Genomic DNA, 14,526 nt, shown 5'->3' with positions numbered 1-14,526 from the left:
TGTAACGGTATTTCTTTCATCAGGTAAAACTTTTGTACCTTTTGAGCAAGGGCTGATGTTTGAAAAGGATGAAATTAAGTTGAAATTGGTTTAGAGATCGAACTTCAGATAAGTGTATGATTTATGTTAGCGGTCTTTTCACTTTCGAGTTTTAAAGTTATTTTTCGGTCTGAAGCCGATGGAACTTGTCAGATAAGTTAGATAAAAAAATACCCGACTGCACACTAAAAAAAGAGTAAAACAAGCCCCACAATAATATTGATCAATACAACTTTACTGAATATAATTTATAAATATTGATGGAAAGCATCGCAGGCGGGGACCAACAGAGGCTCATTTATAGTCATTTGGGTTGTGCACCATTTAGCAGAATTTTCGTTGGTGGCGGTCAAGGTGGTCCCCGCCTGCGATGCTTTCCATCAATATTTATAAATTATATTCAGTAAAGTTGTATTGATCAATATTATTGTGGGGCTTGTTTTACTCTTTTTTTAGTGTGCAGTCGGGTATTTTGTTTTTAATAATAATTCTTTTATTTATAACTTTTAGCTGTTTTATTTAACGAAAATGTTGTAGATGTAGAAGACTATGTATATGTAAGTACCATTTTAAATTATTTCGACGACATTTGGCTTTAGATTACGAGTGATGTTACTCCGCAACATAAATTTACCGCCAATGCGACGTTCAAGACGATCAAGACGACGTTCATGCATTTGATCAAGACGACGTGATTGTATCGCCAAAAGAATCGCTTTTTGCTTGCTAACGCATGAGTTGCTTTGCGTTGACGCAGAATTAACATGTTCCCGTGGGAATTTTGAGAAAAAACGTATCCTATATTAATTACTCCCGTGATTGAAATGAATCTAATGATACCGCATACATATTTTTTTAAAGGGAAATTTAGAAAAAATATCCCGTGGGACTTTTAGGATAAAATGTATCCTATGACACTCCCGTAATCAAGACAAATCTAACGATACCTCATACTTCAAAATCCATCAAGCCGTTTAGGCTACAGGAGGTCACAAAGGAACAGACATACATACATACTTACATACTTACATACTTACATACACTCGAAAAACATTACCCTCCTTCTTTGGCAGTCGGGTAAAAACTAAGAAATTACTTGGAAAATACAATTTATCATGCGAAACCAAACAAAGTTGTTATAATATTGAGCCTTATAAGTATTTACTCAAAGTTCTGACAGCCGTAGCTGTACAAAAGAAAAGCGTGAATACAATAAATCAAAATTTATTCTAATCCATCAGTTCGCCTCGGAGTATATTTAGGGTTGGTAATTTGTTCTGATAAAAATAAGGAAATTTTTCCGGGTTCCGCGAGGTCAGGCGGCAATCAGTTATTATAATCCGTCCCATTGCCAAATTTTCGTATAAAGGGAATGCAGTAATAACACTCCGTTGACTTCAAAGCATAATACATTTCGCCTTACAATAGGAATTCTTTTTTGTGGAATAATGAATTCAGCAATCTTTGCAAACCGTCGTCAAATATACTTATGGTATACGAACATTGTACATTCAACGTATACGTTATAAAGCAAGCATGTGTTTTCATACCCACGAAACAGCTGACTCCAATGTTTGAAATTGAAATGTTTTGTACGATTTCAACTTTGAGTATAACTCACCACTTTACATCGGACATGAAAATGCTCTTTCACTCATATAATTACCTCGCTTCAATGGCACTCTTGCCTCCTATAATATGAAAGGACAATGCTATTCTTTGTATGGAAGTTGGGCTCAAGGATTGCCCACAATTACTGCAAAGTGTATACTGTTCTATAGACTTATATTAGTACCCAGACCAAAGTATTTCGAAATCTATCCCAGGAGTCCTGAGAAAAACTGGTTTGACTGTTATTCAATATTACGTAAAATATGCTTACGAACTCTTAACTATTCCACTTATACTACCTCAATTGAAATGAATGACATTAATTGACAAATAATACGAGGTGTTGTTAACGACAACTTTCTTTTAACCAACTTCCAAAAATGGAGGAGGTTCTCAGTTCGTTAGTATTCTTTTTACGTTTGTATGCGCATAACTTCGTCGTTTACCAACAGATTGAAACAATTATTTCAGTTTCCAAATGGCTTTCTTCCCAAATGGTTCCTTTGCCATCCAGTCGTCTGATGATGGAAACCCTAAAAAACGCCGGTGCAACCCTTAAAAATTGAAGGCACATATCAAGTAAAAACTTGTAATTCGGGTATATGTCTCAGAAACCACAAAACAGTGGAGGTTAAGATCTGACCTGACGCTGGAGATGACAGAGAGACGAGGGAACTCCTCAACGATATCTACCTACTAGCTCGTGTTCGAGCTTATTTTATTCGTCTTGATAAGAGTTTTCTAGATTTTAACTGAGAATTCAAATGTGTTGCGGTAATTGTCTTTTTTTTTTTGGTAAATCAGGGTCAGTTCTTCTTAGAATCCAATGCTTTAAGAATTTATTTTAAAATCACAGTAAGTAAAAAATAACCTAACATTCCAATATTTTCCACTACTGGAAAGACAGCCACATCCCGAGCGTTGAGATTGACAATATATAGAATTAAGGCTCATTTGGAAGAAAAGTCTTGTCAGATTAATTTCGCGGGACTCCTGGGACCGATTTCAAAAATATTTTTATTTCATGTTAAGAGTAAAGTGAGGATGCTATTTCAACTACTCCCACTACTGGGCAATGCCTAAGACTTTGTAAAGTGGACCGGTTTTCCTCGGGACCCCAGGGTGCGATTTCAAAAATATTTTAAATCCATGGTAAGAGTGAAGTTAAGCACCTATTTAAATTATTCCCACTACTGGGCAAATGGCGCAGGCTTTGTAAAGTGACTGTACATGTGGAATATAAGAACCGGTTTTTCTCGGGACCCCTGGGAGCGATTTCAAAAATATTTTAATTTCGGGATAAGAGTGCAGTAAAGAACCCTTTTCAACTACTCTCGCTACTGGGCAACTGGCTCAGGCTTTAAAAAGTGACTGTTCATGTGGAATATTTGAACCGGTTTTCCTCGGGACTCCAGGGAGCGATTTCAAAAATATTTGCATTACGTATTCAGAGTGCACTATGGAACCCCCTGGAACTATTCCCACTGCTGGGCAACCTATGAGCCCAGACCCTGGCATTGTCCTTTAAAAACGCTGAGCTTAGAGGCGTGCCCCAAACTGTAATCGAAACATAAATCTTCTTAATTTGCTTTGAATTTTCCTCCGGCTTGAAAACGATGGATCTTTAAAATAAAAAATGCAGATTAATTGCGTTGGACATTATGCTGGTTTTAAAGTGGTTCGTAATTTATTTATGTTATGCATTTCACAGTCGCGGTGTAAGCAAGTAGACCAAATTACTTAACATAATATGAAAAAAGTTAATTAGGCAACCTTGAACTTCTCTCGGCATACATTTTCGTTATTCAAAATACATTTTGGGGAGAAAAATAAAGTTACTTTTTTAGCAGTAATTGCTTTGGAAAGTCGTGGGTGTATACTGTTGTAAGTGGATATATTACGTAAGCAGGCCTGAAAGTTTCCATGGGTGAAGGCTCCTTGTAGTTTATGAGTTATTCGGCTGATCGATTTCCTATTACCCCGACGATACTGCCACTTGGGACCTGATGAACACCGACGCCATTCTTAATTAGGGATATGATCCGCAAGAAAGTAATTTCCTGGAGATTATCTTTCCGAACGATATACAAGCCGAAACCAAGAATGTAATAATAAACTGGAAGACTCATAAAATGTGATTAGACTGTGCGCCCTCTGTATCGACATGGGTTCTTTTCTACCGCACGCATATCGAAGAACCTTTTGGCCTGTGGTTGGGACGTATAAATAAATATTTTTTCTGCTCTTGGTTACTTTTCGTTCATTCTAGATATATATCATTTATTTTTATTTTAACGTAATAATTCCTTACCATTTTTCTTTTGGAACGTGTATGTAATATATCTTCAAAATGTCTAACATTAAAATAAAACATTAAAATAAACTTCTGGAAAATACTTCAAACAAGTAATTGATGACCGGTACGAAAATCAGATGTTCTAACGTAGCAAAAGTTGAATTATTTATCACAAGGTCAAATAAAACTGGCAGGAAAGTCCTGAAATATGCGCGTCCTACATGCTCGTATAGCAAACCGAAGGTAACATTATTCTACGATAGAGAATGCCCATTTATCACTGTATTAATCGCTTGGTAGTCTCGCACGTTTTAGCTATAAATCGCGATCGTACCTTCGTCCTTATTATGGCTGGATGTAAACTATGTTAAATATTACTTTATAGTTGGCACACATGGCGACACATAGGACCGCAAAACAATGTGACCGCTGTCACCGTGTTTGTAGATTATATTATATTTGGTAGAGAGATTTATTACCTCACCTGGAAGTCTACATAGGTATAACTTCTATGCATTTTATCAGATATTAAAAATATTACCTCATTCACAGAATCAAAATCGAGTAAAAATTCAAATTTCTGTATAAGTATAGTATAATAGAGATGTATTTCAAAACATATATTTCTATGATGTAAAAATACACAAGCTCCTACATATAGCTGATGCAGAGGTACCATTACGATAAGACGGTTCATTACCAGCTTGGTAATAACCCAAAGGAGGTGATGATGAATGATAGTCGTTCCAACCTCACCCCTGTATCATCTTAGTCCTTCTTTTGCATTATGTTAATTATATATTTTCATGGAATGTGGTTCTACGAAACCTACTTAGATAAATGTAAAGAAATGAATAACTAACCTCGGAAAATTGTGGTTGATGCACCAAATACATTTCAATCTGCATTAGCTAGCTGTAAAGGAATAGTATTCGGTAACAAAATTGTATTAAACCGGACTAGAACAAAAATTCATGCAAAACAAACTCCCGAAGCCATTACGATATTGTTTTTCCCAGTTCCCCACAAGTGAAGAGTTGTTTTGTACACTAACTTGCTTTCTGGACGAATAATAGGATTACTTTTCACTCACTTTTATTAATAATGTTGTTTATTATCTTCCCCTGTGGTTTGGGATGTATCATTCAATACAATCTGATACAGTATGTGTCAAGGTAACTGATACAAACTTTGTCAGTAATTAACTTAAGGCGAGTTCTTAGACATATTTTCAAATAGAAAAAGACGCCCAATAGTAAACTCTTTTTTTTGCTTGTAATACGAGCCACTACATAATGCATACAAAGCAAAATGGAGTGGCTTTTGACAAAATGCTGTTAATTTCCATAAAATTGAGCCGTACATCAAAGCCAGTACCGTTCGTAAATTACGTACGCATGTAACGTTCACGATTCGCGTAACGTGTGAAATATTCGCGCATATATTTTGCGTCACAACTAACTCTTCATTTAAAGTGTTGCATTATGTTACAATGACTTAGTGTTTTTGATGTCGAAAAATTATACCATTTATCAAGGCCTGAATGTTCTTTTTAATAAAAATGTGGTAATATTTTTAAAGTAATATATGCTCTTGAGTACATTAGTACTCTTGATTACACCAGAAAGTCCAACTTAAATCATGCTTAAGGATAGTAAAAGTATCCGTATTTTATAAGGTACTCTTGGTCCTAAATATATGCTGCATTTGAAATAACAAACAAAGCAATATAAAATATTATGCCGGAGATTTGCATTCTCTCTACCACCCATCACCACATCTGCATTCCGCGGAAATACCCGATACATTCTTCACATTGTTTTACGATTACTGGAAATGCAAAATTTCGCATCACGAGATATTTTTATATTCATTTTGCCTCGTACAGTTGATCATGACAGAACTTGCTAACATGAGCAATCAACATAAAGACTACATTAAGTTTTTTTCGTCTAATAATGAATCTCATAATAATAAAATATATTTCAACCTACTATGAAACTGATAACTTTACTTTATTAATTTATCTTTTTTCTTTGTTTCAGATGAAAACCACTTTTACTTTTCTCCGGTAGAAAAAAGTTTTGCTCAAGTTCAACCGCCTTTATTTCCGAACACTCGCCCATCTTCATTTTTTGAACATGGGGACAACTACAGAGTAGCGCCGACTGCTCAGCAACCACTCTATAACGATGGTCAAGCCAGGTTTCCTAGCCCCAACTACAATCAAAATCCATCACCTTTTCAATTACCGACTGGAAGAAGTCAAGCTGGGACACAATATTATGTAAACCAACCCGAATTTATGCCACAACGACAAAGGTTTAGGCCAGCACTGCCTTACAATTTCCAATTGGTTCATCCAGCGTCTACTAAAAGGCCTGACGTTTCACAAATACACTCTGTAGCTTACCAAAATGATCCTTCAAAACCAGAAACATTCTTAGGCCAAATTACTTTAAATAACCCTGATATTGACTACTTGCAAAATAACAGATTTAAAAATATTCCATTCGATGGTAACAGCTTAAAGAGCAACGGACAAAGCGGTCACATACCACATGATGAAGATATTGAAAATGATAATCAAGACTTATTTGATCATCACAAGGTGACCACTTACAATCCTCATAAGCTCGCAATCAAACAAAGACTGAATGTTAAGCCTAATACTCCAAGATTCACACAGTTAGACTCACCCTCATTGGATGAAAATACTAATTCTCAAAATACACCAAATAACCCTGCATTTAGTAGAACCAATCAATTCAATACTCCCAAATCAAAAGCTAACTTATACCACAGTTCTTCCACTGAATATAAGGGTCTCCTAGATATAGAACCTTTACTTGAAGATGACATAAGCGACATTAGTTCATTCAGAGAGCTGATGAAAAATACTCAGGGTTCGTATGATGTGCAAGTCATTAAATCTAATCAAACGGAATCAGCTGACGATAGCAAACCTGATGCAAGTTCTATGAATGCTGACAATTATCCAAAACGTCAATCAGCAGGAACAACTAGTAGTAGTACTACAACTTCCACAACGACTACGGAAAGTAGTATTCACTCCGATGAAGACCATGAAAAAGATGAAAGCGAGGATGAAGGAGAATATGTGGAATATTATGACGATGCTGAAAGCTCTGAAGTGAAACATACTACCCAAGAACCTCACTCTACCGAACATGTTACGGATATTTACGATGAGGAATACGATTCAACAGAAGAACCTGAAAGACACACGCAACTTGCTAAAACTAATAGTACTGAATCTTTCGATGTTCTAGTAATGACACCAGAAAAGACGATGGTTAAAGATGACAATTTCAAACATTTTGTGGACACCACTATAATAGATCAAACTGAACATAAAAATAATGAAGACAAAGAACATCATCAACAGGAGACAGAATCATCTGCTTCAGACAATAGTGCTCCTGAATCAGATGAAGATGATGTCACGTCAATAGAAACACCGTCAATTTTGGGACAAGAAGTTGTTTCTGTGGTCACCACGAAGAGCGTAGTTAATGGTACAATATCAATTCCTGACGTAACTTTTGCACCAAGTACTACCAAACTCAGTTCACCTCCTCAAAGTGCTTCATCGACTAGCAGCCCAATTAGCGATGCATCTGTGCCAGTCACAACTGAGAATTGGATTGTAGTTGCTTCCGTTCAAACCAGTAGAAGTGTATCAGGCGCTCGATTTTTACCCTTCCCAACAGTAGAACAAGAAGAAAAGAAACAAGTTTTAGCGGATGACACTGAAGAACAAGACGAGGAGACGGTGACGAAAGACCCAAGACAAGAACCGAATGGCCTAATTAGTACACCATCATCATCGACAGAAAACATTAACGATAAACTAGATAGCATTCAATCTGAGCTATCGAGTGCTGTGTTATCTGGATCGTTAAATAATGAAAACAAAAATATAGAACTAATAACGGAATCTACTACTGAGAGTACGACCACATCAACAACAACAACGACTACTACTACAACTACGACAACAACTCCGGGTCCGATTAAAGTATTTACATTGAAGAGCACAACGGCTGCTTCAGTCACAGAACGGTCATCTCCAGATCCATTACCAGTAAATATTAAAAAGTTCGCTCATCGTGTCACTACATCTACGACACCCAAGCCGAGGAAGAAGCCTTCTTTGGTAACTGTAATGGATGACGTAGCCGGACTATTGCCTTCTGGTTATAAACCAAGACTTTCATTCAAAGACAAAAGAACTAGCACTACAACCACTACTACCACTACAACTACTAGTGCGCCAGAGCCGTCTAGTGAGATTCCCATCATTAATGGAACACAAGGACGATCATCTGGTATTAGCACCAAGAATAAAGTTATTGTTTTAGATTTTAAATCATTACTGCCAAAAGAATATAAGCCTAAAGAAAATAAACCCCAAGAAGATCTGGTTAAAAAACTACAAAAAGACGATCTAAGTAAACTGTTGCCAGCGAACTATAAACCCCCGAGTACAGAGTCTACTGAGGTAAAAACAACGTCGAAATCTGGCGTATTAGATAAAGTGCATGAACTTGATATTTCAGCGTTGTTGCCAAAAGATTTCAAATTGAACACAACAGCGACAGAAAAACCAAAAGTAGATGTGAAGTTACCGGCCAACGCTATACCAGTAGATGTCTCAGCGTTATTACCACCAGGATTTAAATTAAATGAAACAGAAAAGGAATCTGCGAAAAGCCCTCTACTGAACATCAAAGTGGCTGACATTTCAAGTTTATTGCCACCTGGATTTAATTTGAACGAAACCGTTGAAGAGCCGCCACCACCAAGTAGTACCACTAAAGGTCCTATAAAACTTGTATTCCCATCAAGACCAGGTGGTAAAGTTAATAGGAAGACAACAACTCCTAAGCCATTGGGTCCTGTTCCAGTTACACCAAAAATACAAAAGGGTTGGCCTACAAGGTATGTCCTGTTGCCAATTGCTATTCTTTTAACTTGGACCTTATTATCTGGAGATTAAACTAATAACTACTTGTTTACTGTTTCTAGGGCTTCAACTGAATTCACTGGTTGGCCGTCACCATCCACAACACCATTTTCGATAGAGAAACTTCTAGAAGCTCAGAGGAACGCTACCGCTACCAGCCCGATGCCAGACTTTAGTACTGAAGCAACGACTCGACGAAGCACGACCACGACAACGACCACGCCAGTACCGCCACCGTCGACCACTCCTGGCTTGTGTAGGAAAGAGTGTGATATTGCTGCTACTATAAAGATAGTTTCAGGTAAGCGCAAATAACAAAAATATTCAAAATTACTTTTAAAACTACGAGCAATTTGTTAGATTTCAAAATCATGGTCCATTTTGATTCTAATTGATCCAATTTTTTTTTTCAGGAGTTAAGTGGATACCCGAATTATTAGATCACAATACACAAGAATGGAAACGATTAGCCAAAGATGTGAAAGAAGAGGTTTGTTAAGATTCTCAACCTATTCATAGTCTACCTACTCTAAATGATTTAGTTCAACTTTAGTTTCTTTGTATGTTAATCTTTAATATGTTCTATGTTGCAGTTGAATTCCGTCTATTCTAAATCGGACTATCTCCAAAAATGGTACAAAGGTATTAGAATCGATGGTTTTAGCGAAGGCTCCGTTCTCGTTGACTACTTTATTGAACTTAAAGAGGTAGAAGAAAGAGTCGACACTTTGGATCTAAAGAAAATGTTCCACAAATCTCTACACGATGCAAAGCCTGGTTCCGTAGTTGAAACTATTACAGAGGAACCTAAAGATCAAGATTTTGATCCTGATGTTATGCTGGGTGATCAACCTGATGAGGAAAGAATGAAAAAGAGTAACGAGAAAATGACTAAGACAATTGACAAGTCAGCTGGGAAGTTGGAAATCGGAAAGTTCGTAATGGATCCTGCTTACACCGAATTCATAGGTAATTTATCACTTTAATATTATTCTGTATGCATTAGTTTGAACATTTACTTAATGATGTTGTTTTCATAGTTCTTCCCAAGCGTGAGGCACCAACCGTTGTGGTTCCCGACGAAGAATCGTTCTTGCCTCAGTGGGGCATTGCTGTAATTGTTATCGCGTTGGCTTCTCTTCTGTTCGTTGTTATATTTGGAGTAACAGTAGTAAGTACTTCAACAAATAACTGTTGTATAATAAATACATCATCTTTTTTATGATATAACAGACAGTAACCAAAATCATTTCTATTTTTCAGTTGGTCAATCGACAGAAGAGTGCTAAAGCGAAACAGCCAATACCTCTTAGCGAGGAGATGCTTCGGGATTTGGATAAAAGCCACATGGGAGGCTTTGATGACGTGCATCAACTGAAGGAACGCGAATTACCATACCTTCCTTCGGGAAAGGTACGTTTTCCCAAATGTTTTATATTTTTTCTTTATTTTTTCCCCTTCCTTTATTTATTTCTACTTATATATTTTGTTTTTTGTTCAGCGTATGTCAACTGCCTTCATCGAGCAGTTGGCTTATCCTAACCCTGGTGACTCGTGGCGGTCTGAGTGGACACCGCAGCTCCAGAAGTACATGCAGCATTACACGCCCGACTCTGGACGAGGCTCACAGATCTACGGGCCCGTCGGAAATGCATATGGGTACGAACTTTTATTTACAACTGAGAAGCTCGTCTTACATGTTTCACGGAAAGCGGTTGAAACTAAGTAATTTTCGAAACTCGCATCAAACACTTGGCAGGTGCGAGCCGAGTTTAACGTATAACGTCCTGAACTGTAAAATTTTGTATCGCTCCTTCAAGTTTCCATAAAATACGCTGGAGACGACGGCTTACTCTCGCTACAAAGTTTTTCCGTAAAAGTATTATATATTTCATGGAAATCCCTGCTGCTTTCTTTCGTGGAAAATCTTTGGCTGGTGGACACGAGTTCTGAATGTAGAGAAATAATGATGTATGTTAATGAGTATGTGTTGTGTCGACAGATACGGCGGCGGGTCGCAGCTGTACGGGCAGACTGGCGGCGGCTCGCAGGTGTACGGCTACACTGGGGAGTACCCGCGCTCGCACTACTCGCGACGCCGCTCCGACTACGACAGCAACTTCTAGACCCCTCTAGATATATACTCGCCTACTGAGACTTGACACAATCTTGACAATATCTCCTTTTTAATCTCGAACACTAATTTATAATACTCGAATAGAACGTTTCATCCATTCTGTGTAGATTAGTCATTAACTTCCAAACATACTGTAACAGGTTGTGAAATAATTTTATCATTATGAAACCGAACATTATTAGATCGAAATTAGACTCGTATTTCTGAATTTATACGATACGACTTTACATTTTGCATGATATTTTTAGCAGCTTTTAGTCCGGCCTATTTAGGACTTAACAGTGCCAACCCAGATGGTTATGTCGCGTTTGATATTTATTTTGTAACAACAATATTTCTGTAATTAAAAATAGTTATTAAATGGAAATTATCTGCCAAAATATTAACTATTTACGACTGATTGTGAGATGTAAATAAGTAGATTAAGAACTCACCAATATTATAAGTGGAGACTAATAGGTGAGGCTACGAAGTACTTGTGTAGATATCTCTCCGCATACCTATATTTGCTCAGAACCTGTAGTGGACCTGCCGTGGCCCGTGTGTGAGCGTGAAACGCCTCTTTGTGCCAAATGTTCGTGCGTCTGTGTGTGCGTGTAAATATAACATAATATTCCTTTCGTATAGAGACATTAACGTTTAGTGGGTATAGATAGATATCGGACCACCATTGCACAGGCCCTCCATTACCGCGCCGCGAGTGCTTGGTTGCCAACTATTTACGTGGAATGTTGAGTGTTCCCATTTTCTGAATAAATCATATTTATTCGATAATTTATACTCATACTCAGTGTCATTGGAAAAGCATTAGGATAACGATCTTCATGTATGAAATTATTATCTTAAGAATGTAATTGATGATCGTCAATTTTTAATTATTCGCAAAAATCGTCAAACAGGTTCACAAAGACGTTAAATTGTAATTTAAATGTAATTAGCGATTAGCTATTTAAATAAATAACAGCCCTAATTAGTGTGGAAGTTTTAAAAACTTGGATTTACTTTAATGTGTCAAAATGATGAATTTCGTCAGATATATTATATTAATTGTATTTGTAAATTCCTCGAGTAACGAGCGTCACGGTCATTATGTACCTACCAATTAGACTAAGTATAGTAATTGCATGAATTCGTGTATATAAAACAATTTTTGTACATGTAGATTTTAATTTAATTATTGATTAGTTAGTGACAAAGTAAACCATTAAGATCCTGAATATAGATAAATATATAATGTACACTGTTGTTTCATTTACTATAATAAGCAAGAATATAATCAAACTACTCCTACACCTATGTTTCAGCATTGTCTATTAACGACAAACTCATGTTATTCATATTTTAAAAATCTACGAAACCATTCTTTGTGTAGAATTTTCCTTACAAAGTGGCATTGCATGCATTGCATGCCATACATACATTGTAAATAAACTTAACCGACATTCAAATGGGACTATAAAGTCAATTATTACGAATAACCCTTTCCGGGAAATAATAATCGAGTGTATAACTACACTGATTTGATTAATGTATTGTAATGAATTTATTAAATTCTTAATTTTAAAATAATGCCGTGGATATTGATATCAAAAGGCAATCAATCCATTATGTTATCAAATTGAATTATTGGTAAATACCTCTGGTGAATAATTAATCAAGTTAAATACAAACTATATTAAAATTTTAAATGAGGTCGATTCAGTGTCCGATCTTATTTTGTTTTGGATAACTGAAGTAGTGCAAAAGTGGTAATAGTTGGCATGGTATGGACATGTAATGAGGAAAGATGATACGCATGCAACAAAGTGTGTGGTAAATATGAATGTAGATAGATGGAGAGGAAGACCTAAGAAAAGATGGACGGATTGCCTGAAAGGTGACATGAATAAGAAGGGAGTGAGGGTCAGTATGATGAGTAACAAGGAAGAGGAAGCGGAAGACGTATTGCGTCGACCCCAAATCAAATAGGAAACAGGGCAAGAAGAAGGATAATTGAAATACCAACATACCTAAGCACTTTGTGCAAAGTCAACTTTACACTTCTGGCTCTTCGTAAGAAAAATGTTGACAATAGTTTAATGTCACTGCTTCTTACGGTTTTCCCCAGAGTCAAGAGTTATAAACTTTATGGACTACTCGATAACATTTAGGTTCAATAACAAAGAGAACCACTTTTCAATTCCCAGAGGACGTTTACTATAAAGGGACTGTTAGTAACATCTTAAAAGACAAACTGACAATATTAATAACTGCCCTGTCCCATGAGTCATATGTGATACACACCGGTTGTTAAACTATTGTAGGTATTTGCATCGTGGACAGTTAAGTTGTTAAGCAAAATACATACGAGTATGCGTAATATAGCTATTAATTCATATGAAAGCCTCGAGTAAGCCACCGAGATCTCAGTATTACTCAGAAATCGTAGAGCATTTTCCTTACTGAAAACACACTTATTTCTTCAAGATTCAAAATCGAAGCAGAATTCAGAAAGGCATTTAAGCTGAGATTACTTCAAAACATATGTTCAGTTTTTTCGTTATCACACCTATTCGATATAATCTCTCAGGTTTTCTCTTGAATATGTATGTACGCGCATTGAACGATTGAAATCCATAGATAGACCGATAGGTAGGCGTATGTACAGGGATTATATATTTAAAATTCCATGAATATTAAAACGTTGTATGAAAGCTGCAATCGTGTTCGCGTCCTAAGTCTGAACTCCGCATAATCTTTATTAACCAAGGGAAGGGTGTGTAAATCTCACGCACCCGTCTTCTGTAGATATTAAGCGGGTGCGTATTATATTATTACGAGGGTTCAGAACAACCCTTGCGAAATAACAAACGTATTGCATATTAATTAACACGTTTAGTTATACAGATGGAATAGGCCAATTTGAATCGTTTCTTGAAAATTATTGGTAACTTTTATCGTTCTTGAGAGTGGATAAAAGGTTAAGCCTACAATAATGTATACGACTAGTGACTATGAAAAAGTACCTGATCAAATACAAGTATCCATTAAACCCTAAAAAAACAACTATTTAACCATTGCTGCAAAACCACTGAATCCGTTCTTATTCCACTTTTCGACGGAGCATCACACATGTAACCCATTTACATTTAAACCAAAATACTAAATGTACAGAGTACTATGATATACCTCTACATTTTAAATTGCCTTTTTTAAGGGTACCAATTTAATCGAATACTTCAAAAAGTTTTTAAAAAATTCCAACACTATTTCCCGTTGAAAAACACTATTTCCTCGCGACCAGACCTCGGAAAAAATCCGAATGAATTCTGATATATTTTCTGTTGAAGAATATTCCACGAAATTTTATTTCTGTTAGGTTTGATTTTTATGCAATGTGAAAAAGTAATCCGCTGGTATTTTTTTATTTATGGATGTCCATCATATCGTTTTTTATGCCGATATATCCAGTAA

General features: G+C 36.4%; 1 protein-coding gene across 1 annotated transcript in view; it reads left to right on the top strand.

Annotated features, from left to right (window-relative positions):
- Positions 1-12,311, top strand: part of LOC110376043 (uncharacterized) — a 58,553-nt gene extending 46,242 nt beyond the window's left edge. The window contains exons 3-10 of the mRNA XM_021334416.3: positions 5,992-8,911; positions 8,999-9,237; positions 9,350-9,426; positions 9,530-9,905; positions 9,977-10,107; positions 10,200-10,349; positions 10,438-10,595; positions 10,939-12,311. Coding sequence (XP_021190091.3) covers positions 5,992-8,911; positions 8,999-9,237; positions 9,350-9,426; positions 9,530-9,905; positions 9,977-10,107; positions 10,200-10,349; positions 10,438-10,595; positions 10,939-11,062 — 4,175 coding nt within the window. The 3' untranslated portion in view covers positions 11,063-12,311. The remainder of the gene's footprint in view (positions 1-5,991; positions 8,912-8,998; positions 9,238-9,349; positions 9,427-9,529; positions 9,906-9,976; positions 10,108-10,199; positions 10,350-10,437; positions 10,596-10,938) is intronic.
- The last annotated feature ends 2,215 nt before the right edge of the window (positions 12,312-14,526 follow it).

The sequence above is a fragment of the Helicoverpa armigera genome, chromosome 5 (assembly GCF_030705265.1).
Source record: "Helicoverpa armigera isolate CAAS_96S chromosome 5, ASM3070526v1, whole genome shotgun sequence".
NCBI classification, from domain to species: domain Eukaryota; kingdom Metazoa; phylum Arthropoda; class Insecta; order Lepidoptera; family Noctuidae; genus Helicoverpa; species Helicoverpa armigera.
This window is presented reverse-complemented; position numbering and strand designations above follow the sequence as displayed.